The following is a 14,752-nucleotide window of genomic DNA, read 5'->3' on the forward strand; positions in this document are numbered from 1 at the left end:
TCCCACACCTGCGAGGGGGCCTGAGTGTCAGGCACATGCCTGACTGTCGGGCATCGTTGCTCCCCGATCCGGTCCTGCCTATAGCCGGAGAGTCTCTGCTCGCTGCTCTTTCTCTCCACGCATTGAAAACCAGGGGTTCACCTCCACGCGGCACCTCCAAGGCCAAGCCAGTCACACTGGGTTCTTCTAGCCTCCCCTCTTTGTATGTGTCCCTCCGTCTCTGACCGGGACATGCTCGACTTCCATTTCTCAGTGTCTCACCTTGTTTGCTCAATCCACCTGCACGCGGTGAAATCTCCCGACACCTCTAGAGCACCATGGCTCAAATGCCCCCGTTGGAACCTGGTCCCCTCCAGGGGACCTGAGAAAGGTACCCGGTCACCCAGAGTCAGGAACTAGAATTTAAATGTGGCAGACTCCGAAAGTGTCCACTCTAGCTTCTGACTTGTGCTGGCAGTGTCTGAGGACATGCCCCACCACTGGTCTCTGCTTCAGAGCTGCACTGGGTGGCATGTGGTCCGGTGTTGGACTGAATAATGGCCCCGAGTGTATCTGTGTCCTAACCCCCAGACCGGTGGTCATCAGCGGCACAGACCTTGTGACGGGAAGTTTATCCTGGGTGGGGCGGTGTCGTCAGAAGTGTGCCTGTCAGAAGGACAGAAGGTCAGATGGGCGGAATGTGATGTCTTCTCGGAGGCAGGGATTGGGGTGATGAGCTTTGAACAGGGGGTGTGGGGCCGTGAGACCTGCAAAAGGCAAGGAGTGCATTCATTCGCCTTTGGGGCGCATGGAAGGAGACAGCCCAGGAGGCCCACCGTAGACCTCTGACTTCCAGATAATAAATGGGCGCTGCTTAAAGCCCCCATGTACGTGGTCAGTTGTGACAACAGCCATCGGGAATGGATACAATCTCCTAGGAGGGAACAGAATCCTACTGCGTGCACCGTGAGGCATGTCAAGGGGCAGATCTGCCTGGAATCGTGCATCCGGTGAGGACTGGCCCGTGACCCTCAGGTCCTCAGCATGCTGAAGCTCTCCACGTGCTTTTATCATCTTAAAAAACTTCCTTCTGGGGAACTGATAAAACACACAGCAGAGGTCAGGCTGTGGCCGAAGTTTGGAAATTCTTCCGGCGCCCACATCCTCCGTCGGCGGGACGGTGCTGTCCTTGTCCTTGTCCTGCAGAGCTGGCTGGCTGCACGAATGCCACCTCCATCTCCAGGACGCGGTCCATCAAACTGACACTTTCAGTGCGGCTCGAGTCTGGGGGCTGAGACTTGACGGTGGGGTGGGCATCACCCCGCGGTCTGAGGGACTGATGGCATAATCAGTGTGGAGCTGACCCCGGGCCACCGTCAATGCTCACCCCCCGCAGCGCTTCTAAATTATGAAGGCGTCAGCCCCCAGATGAAGAATCCCGAACACTTGAGAACAAATAGCAGAAATGCCACAGGCTGTGTACTTCAATCTGTGCTTCTGTGAAATTAGAAATCATTTCCACACCGGTCAGTGTCCTTGAGATTTCATTTCTTTTTATTGCCCCCCGTTTTACTGACATACAATAGGGTACTCGGTTGGGCGTACAAAGTAATGAGTAGATGTGTGCACGTGTTGTCATGACGGCTGTTGGAAGTTCAGTTAATATGCATTACCTCACCTAGTTATTTCTCTTAGGAAAGAACTTCTATAATCTACTCTCTTGGCAACATTCAGCTGTAAAGCCCAGTGTTGCTAACCGGAGTCACCACGTTGCACATCACCTCCCTGGGACTTATTTAAAACTGCAATTTTGTGTCTTTTGATGCCCTGTATTCATGTCAGGTCCCCTGCTCTCCCCCAGCAACCACGGATCTGTTCTCTGTTTTTCTTTCTTTTTTTTCTTTTTAATGTTCCACATATAGGTGAGATCATACAGTATTTTTCTTTCTCTGTCTGACTTATCTCACTTAGCACAATGCTCCCCAAGGTTTATTCACATTGTTGCAAATGGCAGGATTTCCTTCCTTTTTATGGTTGCATAATATTCCACGGTATATATGTACAAGGGAATATTGTATCTGTTTGTGTTTATGATGGATGCTTGGCACTCGGGCAGTTTCCTTGATGCTGCAGTGAACGCGGGGAGCCGATGTCTCTTCAATAGAGTGTTTTCATTTCCTTCCGATAAATACCTGGAGTTGGAATTGCTGGGTCATATGGTAATTCTATTTTTAACTTTTCGAGGACCCTCCATGCTGTTTTCCAGAGTGTCTGCACTGGTTTGCACTCCCACCAACAGCACACGAGGATTCCCTCTTCCCCACATCCTCGCCCACACCTGTTATTTCTTGTCATTTGGATGATAGCCATTCTGACAGGTGCGAGGTGGTATCTCATTGTGGTTTGGGTTTGCATTTTCCTGATGACGAATGATGGTGAGCATCTTTTCATGTGTCTGTTGGCCATCTGGATGTCTTCTCCTGAGAAATGTCTGTTCAGGTCCTCTGCCCATTTTTTTTTTTTTTAAAGATCTTTTATTTACTTGAGAGAGAGACTGTGAGAGCACGGGGAGGGGCAGAGGGAGAGAGAGACTGTCAAGCAGTCTCCATGCTCAGCATGGAGCCTGACCCGGAGCTTGATCCCACGACCCTGAGATCACGATGTGAGCCGAAATCAAGTCAGACAGTCCACCGACTGAGCCACTCCGATGCCCCAAAATAAAAACCTTTGTAAATGCGCTGGCTTCTCACGCTAGGCTTCGGTGCCCTCTCGTAAGTGGGAGTAACAGTACTGGTGTCCCTGGGTTGTGCAGCAGATTAATTGAAGTAACACTTCATGGGCATGCCTCTCTTTACTTCCTCCTCCTCCTCCAGCTTGGCTCCTGTCAGGACCAAATGCTGGAAGCTTCCCTTGGACAAGCATTGTTCTTTCCACTCTGTAGAAAATGCACTCACTGTTTGCCACAGTTCTCTTATGTGTCTTATTATTACCATTTATCATAAGGGGAAAGTGAGTCAGAGAGGCAAAGTCGTTTTCCCAAGGGGCACCCTGGAACCATGCTGTTATTAATTATTATTATTATTGGTGGTGATGGTGGTGGTACTTATAGTAATCTTGAGGTTTGCCTCTTTTCCTTGGGGTCTTACTGGGAACCAGCGAGGGGTTATCTCACGAATACAAGTAACCACACCAGATCTAATGACACTTCCTGGCCCCGGACCAGGGCAGGACTCAGGATTTCTCTCAGCAGGATTCTGTCCCAGACTCATGACCCGCACGCAGAGAGAGTATGCGTCTCTCCCCTCCTGCAGCCTTGCTGGCTTGCTTCTCCTCTCTGCCGCCCTCTCCCTGTCTTCCCTGCAGGCTCCTCCAGTCACCCAGAGACAGTCAATACCTTTGTACTTATTTCCTCAGATAAGCAATCAGAGCAATCAGAGGGGGGCGTGGAAAGCCACAAATGCTAGTGCAGGGTCCGTGACCTTCAGCCGCGTGGTGTCGCCACCCCTGCTCCAGAGACCAAGCAGCCCATGCTCTGGGCACTGGGTCCCGAGTCTGCACTGCAGGGAGCCTTGCACTCAAGCTCGGCGCCCCAGCCTTTCCACAGCGGAGGCCACTGCACGGTTTTCATGCACAGACGATCCGCTCTTGCACGCACCTGTCGAGGTTATGTTAGGGATGCCCTCTCACGCCTCCAAGGACCCCACCGAACCTCCAGGGGGGGCTCTAGGGCTTGGATAGCCATTATGGCTCAGATCTCACCACTCTCACTGATTTGGAGCCCAGTCCTTGGATCGGAACATGCTGAATTGGACTTGTATTTCTAGCACCAACTAAATAGGGACCTCAAGCCGTTACTTAAACAGACGGCTCTAGGTGACGTGGCACGACGTCCCTAGAAAAGACACATCCGGTGGGAGTTCTTACACATGGCATCCCCCCCATGCCAAATAAGCTGTGTCACAAGTTTCCAAGATGCTGCGGCAGCCGGCCCCAGACCCACATGGCACTGGACACGCTGTGTTCTTGGCACCCCCTTTCCTCTGCCTTCTCCTGCCCTTGGGTTGGACCGGCCTCTGCCCGTAAGTGCCCTGAGGTCCATGGTCAGCTTTCCCTCCTCGGTATCCTGTGAGCAGCCTTACGACCAGCTTGCCGCACACAGGGTGGCCCGAGGGCCAGGCGAGCGCAATGAAAAGCTAATGCCATACGCTGTGTGTGTCTGTGGCGTAGATTGTCATCATGACCGCGTCGGGTAACTGAAAAGAAGCGCCTTGTGGAAACAAGTATGAGTAAGAAAGCTCTCTTCTTCATGTTCACAAAGGTGTTCCTGATGCTTTTGCAAGATTCCAAGAAGCAGTCGGGGGCCGAGTTGGAGCCGCAGGACCAGAGGCCTCCAGAACATGTTCCTGGCCGCTGTAAGTACACAGGATAGCCTTGCGTTCCTGCTGCAGGGATGACGTCAGCATCCTTCCCTCGAAAGCCCTTGTGTAAGGATCCAATAGCAAGGGACTGGAGAGCATGACCAGAGAGACAGTACCTTTCAGAGGCAGAAAGCTGACGGTTTCATCCTGCCTTGTACAAGCAACAGTGAGTTTAGGGGGCAGCTTGATCTCTTCTTCAGAAACGAATTGATTACATTAGCAATTCCTTAACATGCAGCGTCAGAGTCATGAAAACCGTCATCTTTCCTCCTTTCGTCCCCCAAATCCAATCCAGCCTACATTCTCGGGGTGCCTCTGATGTGTGGGCACTTTGTGGGGAGTGGGTTTGCACAGAGAAAAATCCAGACAGGAGCCTTGCCTTCTTGGAGCTTCTGCCCATGCTGGAGCTCAGTGTGGACCGAGGCTCTGAGGGCGGATCTCCGTGCATGCGCGTTCAGAGACCCCGAAGACCAGGCTGACTCCCCGTTTGGTGTCTGGGTGCGTGTTTGCAGCTTCAGCAAATCCAGTGCCGCTCACGAGCAGTAATGCGCACGGGGCGCTGAGCAGGGCTCTGGAGGCGGGCGGGCGGGGGACAGACGTCCTCCTATGGAGACTCCAGTCCACCAGCGACACAGAGCCGGGGATAGGTAACAAAAATTGAATACATTGGGGTCTTTATATCAGAGTCTGCTGTGCCACGTGCTCCCCAGCAGCACGTGAGAGTTCTACTTGCCCAACGTCCCCTAGAGCTGGGTACTCCCAGGCTCAAAAAAAAAAAAAAACAACAAACCCGCTCTTTTAGGCATTGTAATTGGTTTACAGATTTCTCATTGTGTTTTTAAATTTTTTATAGATTATTTATTTATTTGACAGAGGGAGAGAAAGAGCAGAGCGAGTGAGAGAGAACAAGCAGGGGGAGGGGCAGAGGGAGAGGGAGAAGCCGACTCCCCGTTGAGCAGGGAGCCGAACTTGGGGCTTGATCCCAGGACCCTGAGATCATGCCCTGAGCCAGAGGCAGATGCTTAACCCCCTGAGTCACCCAGGCACCCCCTCATAGTGGTTTTAATTTGCTTTTCCCTGATGATCCATTACATAAGGCATATCTTATTTAAGCAGTTTTATTGAGCTATAATTCATATACCACACAAATTGCCCATTTAAAGCGTGCAGTGACTTATAGTTTATTTGGAATTGTGCATCTGTCACCACTGCCATTCTTAGAACAGTTTTTGTTATCGTAAAAAGAAACCGTGTGTCAACTTAGCCATTCCCTCCCATTTACCCCAGGTGACCTAGGACTTACTGTCCATCTCTGTGGATTTGCCTGTTCTGGGCATTTCGTGTCAGTGGAATCATGTAATGTGTGGTCCTTTTTGACTGTTTTTTGTTTTCTGGTTTTTTTGTTGTTGTTGTTTTTTTTTTACTTAGTATGTTTTCAAGGGTCGTGTATGTAGCGTGTGTTCATTTCTTTGGATTGCCAAATAATCTTCCTCTGTATGGATATACCACATTTTATTGATCTGATTATTAGTGGTGGATCATTTGGCTTGTTTCCAGTTTTTGGCTATTATGAATGGGCCACTGTAAACATTTGTGTGCAAACTTTTTCTTTTTTTTTTTTTTTAAGATTTTATTTATTTGAGAGAGAGAGAGAGTGGGGGGAGGAGGAGAGGGAGAAGCTGACTTCATGCTCAGTGTGGAGTCTGATGTGGGGCTCCATCCCATGGTCGGAGCTGAAATCAAGAGTCGGTCACTGAACCAACTGAGCCACTCAGACGACCCTGCATGCAGGCTTTTTGTGGGCATGTATTTTTTCTGGGGTAGGTGCCAGGGAGCAGAATTGCTGGATTGTATGTTTACCTGTGTGATGGATGGATGGTCATACACTTGACATCCCCCCAGCAGGACTCAGCTCCATCTTCTGTCCTTGTGCACCAGCTCTTGTGATCACCTGTGCTTCGGACCACAGACGGCTCTGTGGGTGTGGAGTGTGAGCTCGCTGTGGTTGTGACTTGCAGTCTCCTGATGGCCGAGGTCGTTGCATATCTTTTTGTGAGCTTACTGGTGTTTGCACATCTTCTTGGGAGAAATGTCTATTCAGATCTTTTACCCATTTTTAAGATGGGGCTAATTTGATTTCTAGAGTTGGAGTTGCTATGATGGAATTGTAAGAAGTGTGATGTGAACTGTGGGTTTTTCATAGATGCCTTTTATGAAGTTGTAAAAGTTCCTATTTGTTTCTGGTTTGATGAGAGGTTTTATAATGAAAGGGTGGTGAGTATTTCCAAATGCTTTCTCTGCATCTGTTAAGATGATTGTGTGGTTTTTTTGGCCTTATTTATTGATGGGATATATTAGAAGAATTGATTTTTAGATGTTAGAGCAGCATTTCATTGACCAATTCAGACAAATTCCACTTGGTATCATGGTATATAGTTCTTTTAATAGATTCATGGATTTGACTTATTAGTATCTTGTTGGGGTTTTTGAATCTATATTTGTTAAAAGTATTGGGTCTGTAGTTCTGTTTTATTTTGTTTTTCTGTTGATATCTTTGTCTGGGATTGCTATTATGCTATTACTCACCCCATAGAATGAGTTGAGAAGCATTTCCTCCTCTCCTATTTTTTGGAAGTGTTTGTGAAGAATTCATTCTTTAAATGTTTGGTAGAATTCACCAGTGAAGCCATCTGGGCCTGATTTTTCTTTGCAGGTAGTTTTATTTTAAATTAATATTTTGGGGTGCCTGGGTGGCTCAGTGGGTTAAGTGGCTGACTCTTGGTTTGGGCTCAGGTCATGACTTCAGGTTGTGAGATCGAGCCCCTTGTTGGGTTCTGTGCTCAGTGGGGAGTCTGCTTGAGATTCTCTCCCTCCCTCTGTCCCCCCTGCACCCCCCCTGCACCCCTGCTCTCTGTTTCTCTCTCATGGATAAATAAATCTTTAAAAAATTAATATTTTAGTTTCTTTACTTGTTATACATCTATTCAGGTAATTTATTTGTTCCTGAAACAGTTTCGGTATTTTGCTTCTTTCTAGGAATGCGTCCACATCATGTGAGGGGCCTGATTTATTGGCATACGCCTGTCTATAACATCCATTGATGATCCTTTTTATTTAGCTGGGGTCAGTAGGAACAATCCTCTTTCATTTCTGAGTCTAAAAATGTACATCTTCTCTCTTTTTCTTGGTTAATCTAGCTAACCTGCGGTCAGTGTTGTTAATCTTCTCAGACAGTCAGCTTCTATTTTCAGTGATACTCTATTGGTTTTCTAGTTTCTAGGTCATTAATTTCAGCTATGGTTTTTACTCTTTCATTCCTTTGGCTCCCTTTAGATTTGGTTTGCTCTTTTTCTCCTGATTGGAGATCTTTCTTCTTTTATACCAGCATTCACAGCTGTAAATTCTGCTTTGCACACCATATCCATGGGTCCCACACTTTTAGCATCTTGTATCTTCACTTTTATTTATCTACAAGTATTTACTAATTTTCTCTTTGGTTTCTTCTTTGGTTCATTGGTTATTTAAGATTATGTTTTTATTTTAAAAATTGTTTTTTAAAAATATTTATTTGTTTAAGTCATCTCCACACCCAACATGGGGCTTGAACTCATGACCCTGAGATCAAGAGTCTCACACTCTTCTGACTGAGCCAGCTGGGCACCCACAGGATTACGTTTTTGAATTTCCACATATTTGTGAGTTTTTCAAATTTCTTTTTGTTATTTAAGTCCAATATGGTTCTGGGACCAGAGGAAAAAATGTCATATGATTTTAAGCCTTTTTTAATTTATTAAGGCTTGCTTTATAGGATAGAATACAGTCCATCTGGAGAGATCTCCTTGTACCCTTGAGAGGAGTGTATCTATTGTGATGGTTGGTGTGTCCTCTCGATGACCCTTGTGTCCACCTTGTCTACACGGCTGTTCAAGGGTGCTCTGTCCTCGTTGATGTTCTGGTAGCTTATTTTATCCATTAATGAAATTTGTGTGTTGTTGTTTCTGACTCATGGCTGGATTGTCTGTTCCGCCCATTACTTCTGTCAGATTTTGTTTCATATGTTTTAGGGCTCTTCGGTTTCATAAATCATACTTTTTGTCTCTTCCTGATGGGAGGCTTGTTTCATATCTTTTATAATCATTTTCCTTGTTGTATTCTTCTTACCCTTTTAGTCCATGCTCACACTATCCAATGAGCCACTTTCTCAAGAACTTCATGGAACTTCCTTGGATTCTGGTAGTATTCCTCTGTTAGCTCAAATCCGATGGTTTTGAGATCATTTCTTCTCTGTTTGTTGTTCTTCAGAGATTGGGGGGGGGGCAGAGGGGACCATACCATGAAGCTTTCTAGAAGCCGTCTGCTTTGGTCGAATAGATCTCTGAGACACAGTCGTAATTTTTATCCTATTTTTAGTGTAGAGAGTTTATTAGCGGAAGAGAATGCCAAATGATTGGTAAATAAATTAGTGAATTGTTCATATTTATTTTTCTATTTACTCGTGTATTTACTGGGGTACAACATACATAATACGAATCTCACTATTTTCAGGTGTACCATTCTGTGGCATCAGGTCATTCACATTATTTTGCAGCCGTGACCACCATCCATCTTCAGAGCTTTCGCCTTCTCCAACCGAAACTGTACACAGTAATGACCAGCTCCCCCTCCCCTCCTCCTAACTTACCCTGGTGGCCACCATTCTCCTTCTGGTCTGTATGAATTCCACTGCTCTAGATACTAGAGGAGTCGGACAATATTTGCTCTCTCGTGATTGGCTTATTTCAACTAGCATCATGGCTTTAAGGTTCATCCACAGTGTAGTGCATGTCAGAATTTGTCAGATCAGAAGACAGGGTATGTAGGAAGGGTCCCAGAGTTTCCAGGCCTCTCTAGGAGCCACTCTCCCTGAATTTCCAAGTGTTCACCAACCTAGAATCTCTCTGAGCCCTGTCCTTTGGAGTTTTTATGGAGGCTTTCACACAGGCGTGACTGATGAAATCATGGGCAATGGCTGACTGATTCAATCTCCAGCCCCGCTCCAGTCCCTGGAGGTCAAGGGGAAGGGAGTGAAAGTTCCAACCCTGTAATTAGGTGGTGGTTCTCCTGGCCCTTAGTTTGGAGAGTTCCAGAAGTCACCTCATTAAGCTCATTAGCATAACAACAGACACCCTGTTCCTCTAATCACTTAGGAAAATCCAAAGGTCCTTGGAGCTCTGTAAAAAGGAACAAAGACCAAATATACATTTCTTATTATAAGTAACAGTATCACAATACCAACAACCCCGGAGGGCTCTCTCCAGGCTCCTTCAGTTCTTTGACAAAATTCAGTTCCTTGCGATTTTAGGACTGAGGTCTGCAAGTATTGACTGGCTGTCTGTTGGATTTTCTCTCAAATTCCTAGAAATCATCCTGGAATCTTAGTCACATGGTCCCCTCACAACAGGACATGTTTCTTCTTAGAGTCAGAGGGAGAATCTCTGCTTTGATTAACTTAAAGGCAACCAATTAGAGAGTGACTAGATCTGCCGAAACTTTTCACCTTTTCTTCTGTGCACTGTAATCCTAGGAGTGACAGCCACAGGTTCAAGGTCTTACCCCTACTCAAGGGGAGGGGATTGGAACCTTCTATGAAGTGGGAATGTTTGCGGGGGGGGGGGGGCATTTTAGACTTCTCCCTACCAAAACCATTATTACAATATGCTACACTGAATTCCCCTTCATGCTTACGAGCCACTTAAATTGCCCGCTTTACAACAGGGTTGTTGCTTACCTTTGCTCATGAATGATATATTTTTGAAGAACGGGGCCTTAAATTTGTTTTGCTAACATCCGGTGCTTATGTCTTATGACAAATGGCATATTTCTTGATTGCACTATCAGATGAATTTTCCCATGGTACACACCTGTGTCATCACCACCCAGGTCGAGGGAGAACATTCGCCTGGCCGGGCTGCTCTGCCCTCTCCAAGTCAGACCCCCCCAAAAGGTGTTGCTCTCACCTTCCAGTAATTGTGCATTTTGTTGGATGTCATGTAAATGGCATCATCGTGTATGTACGGGAGTCTGTGGTTTTTCTTTGTTATCCATTTATGATATTGCCGTGTCATTTCTTCATAGTCATATTCTACTGTACATATCATAATTTGTCTCTCTTTCACTGTGTATATACAAATTTTTCTTCAACTGGGCATACACGTTATTTTCTCTTTTTATTATTAGCATTTTACCTAAAGGGTTTTACTTCTGAGCATTCATTTATTTTAAGGTACATTAGTCAATGACTTTCTTATGTAAGAGCGAATTTAAAGAAAATATGATTATGTTCTCATAAACATTTTGTCATCATTGAGAACTCAGGGTAATTTACATTAGAAATGTGTTACCTACATACATCCTCTTCATTATGGTTATGCACCTGGTTTGAAAAAAATGATAATTTCATGTTCTGAATTTGGGGAACATTATGAAAATCCATGCAAATATGTTAGAAATAATACATGTGCCAAAAAAGCTAATGTTATATGAAAAATTTGAAATTTAAAAAAGAACCCCGAGGGAAGAAACATTATAGTATTTTCTATTACCATTATAAAATATGATCTAAAAATGCAATTTATCATGCAAATTACAAATTATGGAACTGGAAAATACATCATTAAAAAAATCTATTTAAGTGTTTCATTACTAAAAAAGACATGAGACCAGGATGCATTAAAACAAATTTGGTGTGAGATTGCCTGCGTTTGCCAATTTTATTGTATTCTGCAAATCTTCCCATGCAGTTCAACAGGAGACTTCTACCTAAGTGAATTTCTATTATTTAGCAGATAGGACTTCATCAAAAAGCTCTATCAGGATTTTGGAAAGAGTGTGTATTAATGTCTTCTGGGTAAAGTGCTTTCGTCATTTTTCGCGATGGGGACACAACACGACACGATCCACACTAGAGAGAGGAAGTTTCTAGAATAATCACTTACAAAAACCTTTCTCCTCCTATTGGTGTTCTCAGAAATTATTTTTTGGAATGATTCCTGCTCCAGGCTGCCCCTGCCAGTGGGCACCCCTGCCCTCCTCGCTCGCCGTATGTCTTCAGAAACAGTCTTCTAAAGGGCTAGCTCTCAAATAACTCACTTCTGGCTTCTCTGAGAGATTGATGAAAGCCAAATAAAATAGAAAATGTATATTTGTTAAACGTAGGGACCCTAGTAGCGCCATAGAAATGAGTTATGAAGACCAACGCCTTGAACAGCATGTTCGTTCTTGGGCATGCCATGCGGGCTGTGGCAGTCACTCCTTGGAGCATGGGGCCATCGATTAGCTGCCTGCAGCTCGTTGGACGCTATGATCGGCACTCTCTGTGCATTTTCTCACTTAATCCTCCTGGTCAGTTTGGAAACAGGCTTTCCTGCCGCTGTTATTTGGATGTAGACACCGAGCTGTAGAGAATTTGCCTGATTTGCCTGAACCCTGGTGGGTCCAACACGAAAGAAATTCCCACCCAGACACAGCACCTGCTCCTGCCGTCTCTTTGAGTCTGTCCCTTTTCCTCAGTCTTTTCCAAGCCCCCCAACTAGTGTTTCTCATACTGTTTGAAAGAGGCAAGGATTAACTCCTTGACATCCCGAAAGATGTAGTGATCTCAAATCATAATGATGACGTACAGAATTTGTTAGCACACAGATTACGGAGCCTCACCCCCCAATTTTCTGATTCAGTGGCTCTCGGTTGGGGCCTGAGAACTTGCATTTCTTGCAGGCTCTCAGGTGATACTGTGGGTCCAGACAGTATCCCTTGGTACCTGTCACTTTGGTGTGATAGCCGAAGGAGAATTCTATTTAGAATCACAAATTCTGGGTCTGTTCTCTTTCTCCTGGTTCCCAGTGGTGCACTGGTATTGTGGACTGAACTGTGTCCCACCCCAAAATTTGTATGTGGAACCCCCAGTACCTCAGCACGTGACTGTATTTGGAGATATAGGATCTTAGAAGGGTAATTGGGGTAAAATGAGGTCATTTAAGTGACCAGTCTGACTGGTGTCCTTATAAGAAAGGGAGACTGGGTACAGAGATAGCAGAGCTGGGTCCCACAGTGGGAAGACCCTGGGGGGACTGTCCGCCAGCCAAGGGGCAGGCCTCAGAGGAAGCCAACCCTGCAGGCAGGCACCTTGATCTTGGACTTCTGGCCTCCCGACTGAGATGTAAATGTCTGCAGTTTAAGTGGCCAGGTCTTGGTGCTTTGAAATGGCAGCCCGACAGTCCATCACGACTGGGCAGGACATTTCCTTGCTGGACTCACACACACTGGAGGGGTCTGGCTAGTAGACTGCGAGCCCCGACAGCTTGGTGACCACCTCTGTGTTTATGCTGCGACCTGACCTGGTGTGACAGCTGGTCCCATGTGGGCTTGGATCATGAATCCCCTTGTCTCAGCTGTGCCGAGCAGTTTGCTGAGCAGTTAGTGGCCTTTCCTCTGTATTCCTATGGCTGATTTCTTTGGTGTCCATTTTCTGCCAGGATCTTGCACTCTAGCTACCTTTGTTTGCAGGCTGAGTAGCAGGTTCTCTCTCTCTCTCTCCTAAAAATTTTATTTATTTATTTGTGAGAGTGGGAACGAGAACATGAGTAGGGGATAGAGGCAGAGGGTGGGGAAGAAGCAGACTCCCTGATGAGCAGGGAGCCTGACGCGGGGCTCAATCCCAGGACCCTGGGATCATGACCTGAGCAGAAGGCAGATGCTTAACCCACTGAGCCACTCAGCTGCCCCAGGTAGTTCTGTTTTTGAGATGTTGAGGACCCTCCGCACTCTTGTCCACAGGGGCTACACCAGTTTGCATTCCCACCAACAGTGCACGAGGGGTTCCGTTTCTCCTCATTCCTGACAAAAGCTTCTACACAGCAAAGGATTTGGTAGGATGAAAAGGAAATCCACTGACTGGGAAAAAGTATTTGCAAACCATATATTCAATACGGGGTTAATTTCTGAAGTGTATCAGGAACTCCTATAACTCAATAACAAAAAGACAAGTTAACCTGATTAAAAAACGGGCGAAGCACTTGAACAGACATTTTTTCCAAAAAGCACCATACAGATGGATAACAGGTGCATGAAAGATGCTCAACATCACTGGTCTTCAGGGAGATGGAGATCCAAACCACAGGGAGTCATCACTTTGCACCTGTCATGGCGGTCATCTAAAAAAAAAAGGAAAACTTAGATGCTTATTGAAATGGCAGAATCTTAGGCCCAACTTCCATAAATTTTAGTTGTGAGACTTAGACATCTACAGGTTTTAACAAGCACCCCACTGTCCTTTGATTCAGGTGGGCTGTGGCCACTGCTATGAGAAACACCCGGTTAGAGTCTTGTCAAGCTCAAAGTTCGGTGAATGGTCACAGGTCCTTCTGATACAGAGTGAATCTGGGATATGGTTGTTTTCTCTTTGTAAGGCTTTGCCATGGCTTTCTTGTCTCCTGCCCTCCCTCCCTCCCTTCCTCCTTCAGTCCTGAAGCCTTACCCCCCCCCCCNTTCCCCCCCCCCCCCGTGAGGTCAGAGGTTGCAATGAAGTTCTCAGCTCTGGTTCGTCAGTACCACTTTACCTAAAATCCTCTCCTTTCCCTCCCACAGTGTAATCCTGCGTGTTTCATTTCTAATTGCTACTTCTTGTGATGACGGAAAGCAATTTGGCAGTGATTAATCTGAAGGGTCGGCAGGCTCTTGGTTGCTTTTCGAGACAATCCTCGAACAGCCTCTTCCATGCGGGGAGCGCATAATTCTCTGCCTCTTCAAAGTGCTGTTCCAGATTCTGCCTGTGTCTCGTAGGCTGAACAGCGGTGTTCCACGGGGAGTGTTGTCTTTTCTGCTTCGCCCACCTTTCCCACACTTCAAAAACCGGCTTCCCTGCCAGCAAGATGGGGAGGAAACGTGCCTGCTGCCTTACACATGCCAAGGAAGGTGTATTTTCCATGTTAGCTGAAATCAGCAGAGAGAATTTCAGCAGAGCTGAAATCACCCGGCCCAGGCAGGGTGCTTTGCAAAAAACAGTCTGCCGAAATAAAACCGAATTAAAATACACTTGGGCAGCATAAACGCTGGTGGCAGGTGCCAGGAAGCAGCGGCTTCTGTCAGGGGCTGTGAGGAGTCAGGGATGCAGGGGAGAGGCCGTGAGTCTTGCTGATCAGAGCTGCCCGAGAAAGCCCCTGAGGCTGGCAGGGGAGACTTCCCAGCCTCACCCCCGGAATTGAAATCTCACCTTCTTGTGGAATATTTGACAAAGAAGGTGCTTCCCTCATCTCACGTGTGGTCCTCGCCTCCAGCGTACTGGTGGAGACACTGGGCCAGTCAAGGTAGGAGTTGCTCTG

The 14,752-nt window shown here is 46.4% G+C and overlaps 1 protein-coding gene across 3 annotated transcripts in view; it reads left to right on the top strand.

Moving 5' to 3' along the window:
- ABCA13 (ATP binding cassette subfamily A member 13) overlaps positions 1-14,752 on the top strand; it is a 384,829-nt gene that overhangs the window by 202,483 nt on the left and 167,594 nt on the right. For all 3 annotated transcript variants that reach the window (XM_034665342.1, XM_034665320.1, XM_034665331.1), the window contains one exon: positions 4,298-4,391. In XM_034665342.1, the coding sequence (XP_034521233.1) occupies positions 4,298-4,391 (94 nt within the window). The remainder of the gene's footprint in view (positions 1-4,297; positions 4,392-14,752) is intronic.

Source organism: Ailuropoda melanoleuca, chromosome 1, assembly GCF_002007445.2.
Source record: "Ailuropoda melanoleuca isolate Jingjing chromosome 1, ASM200744v2, whole genome shotgun sequence".
Lineage (NCBI taxonomy): Eukaryota > Metazoa > Chordata > Mammalia > Carnivora > Ursidae > Ailuropoda > Ailuropoda melanoleuca.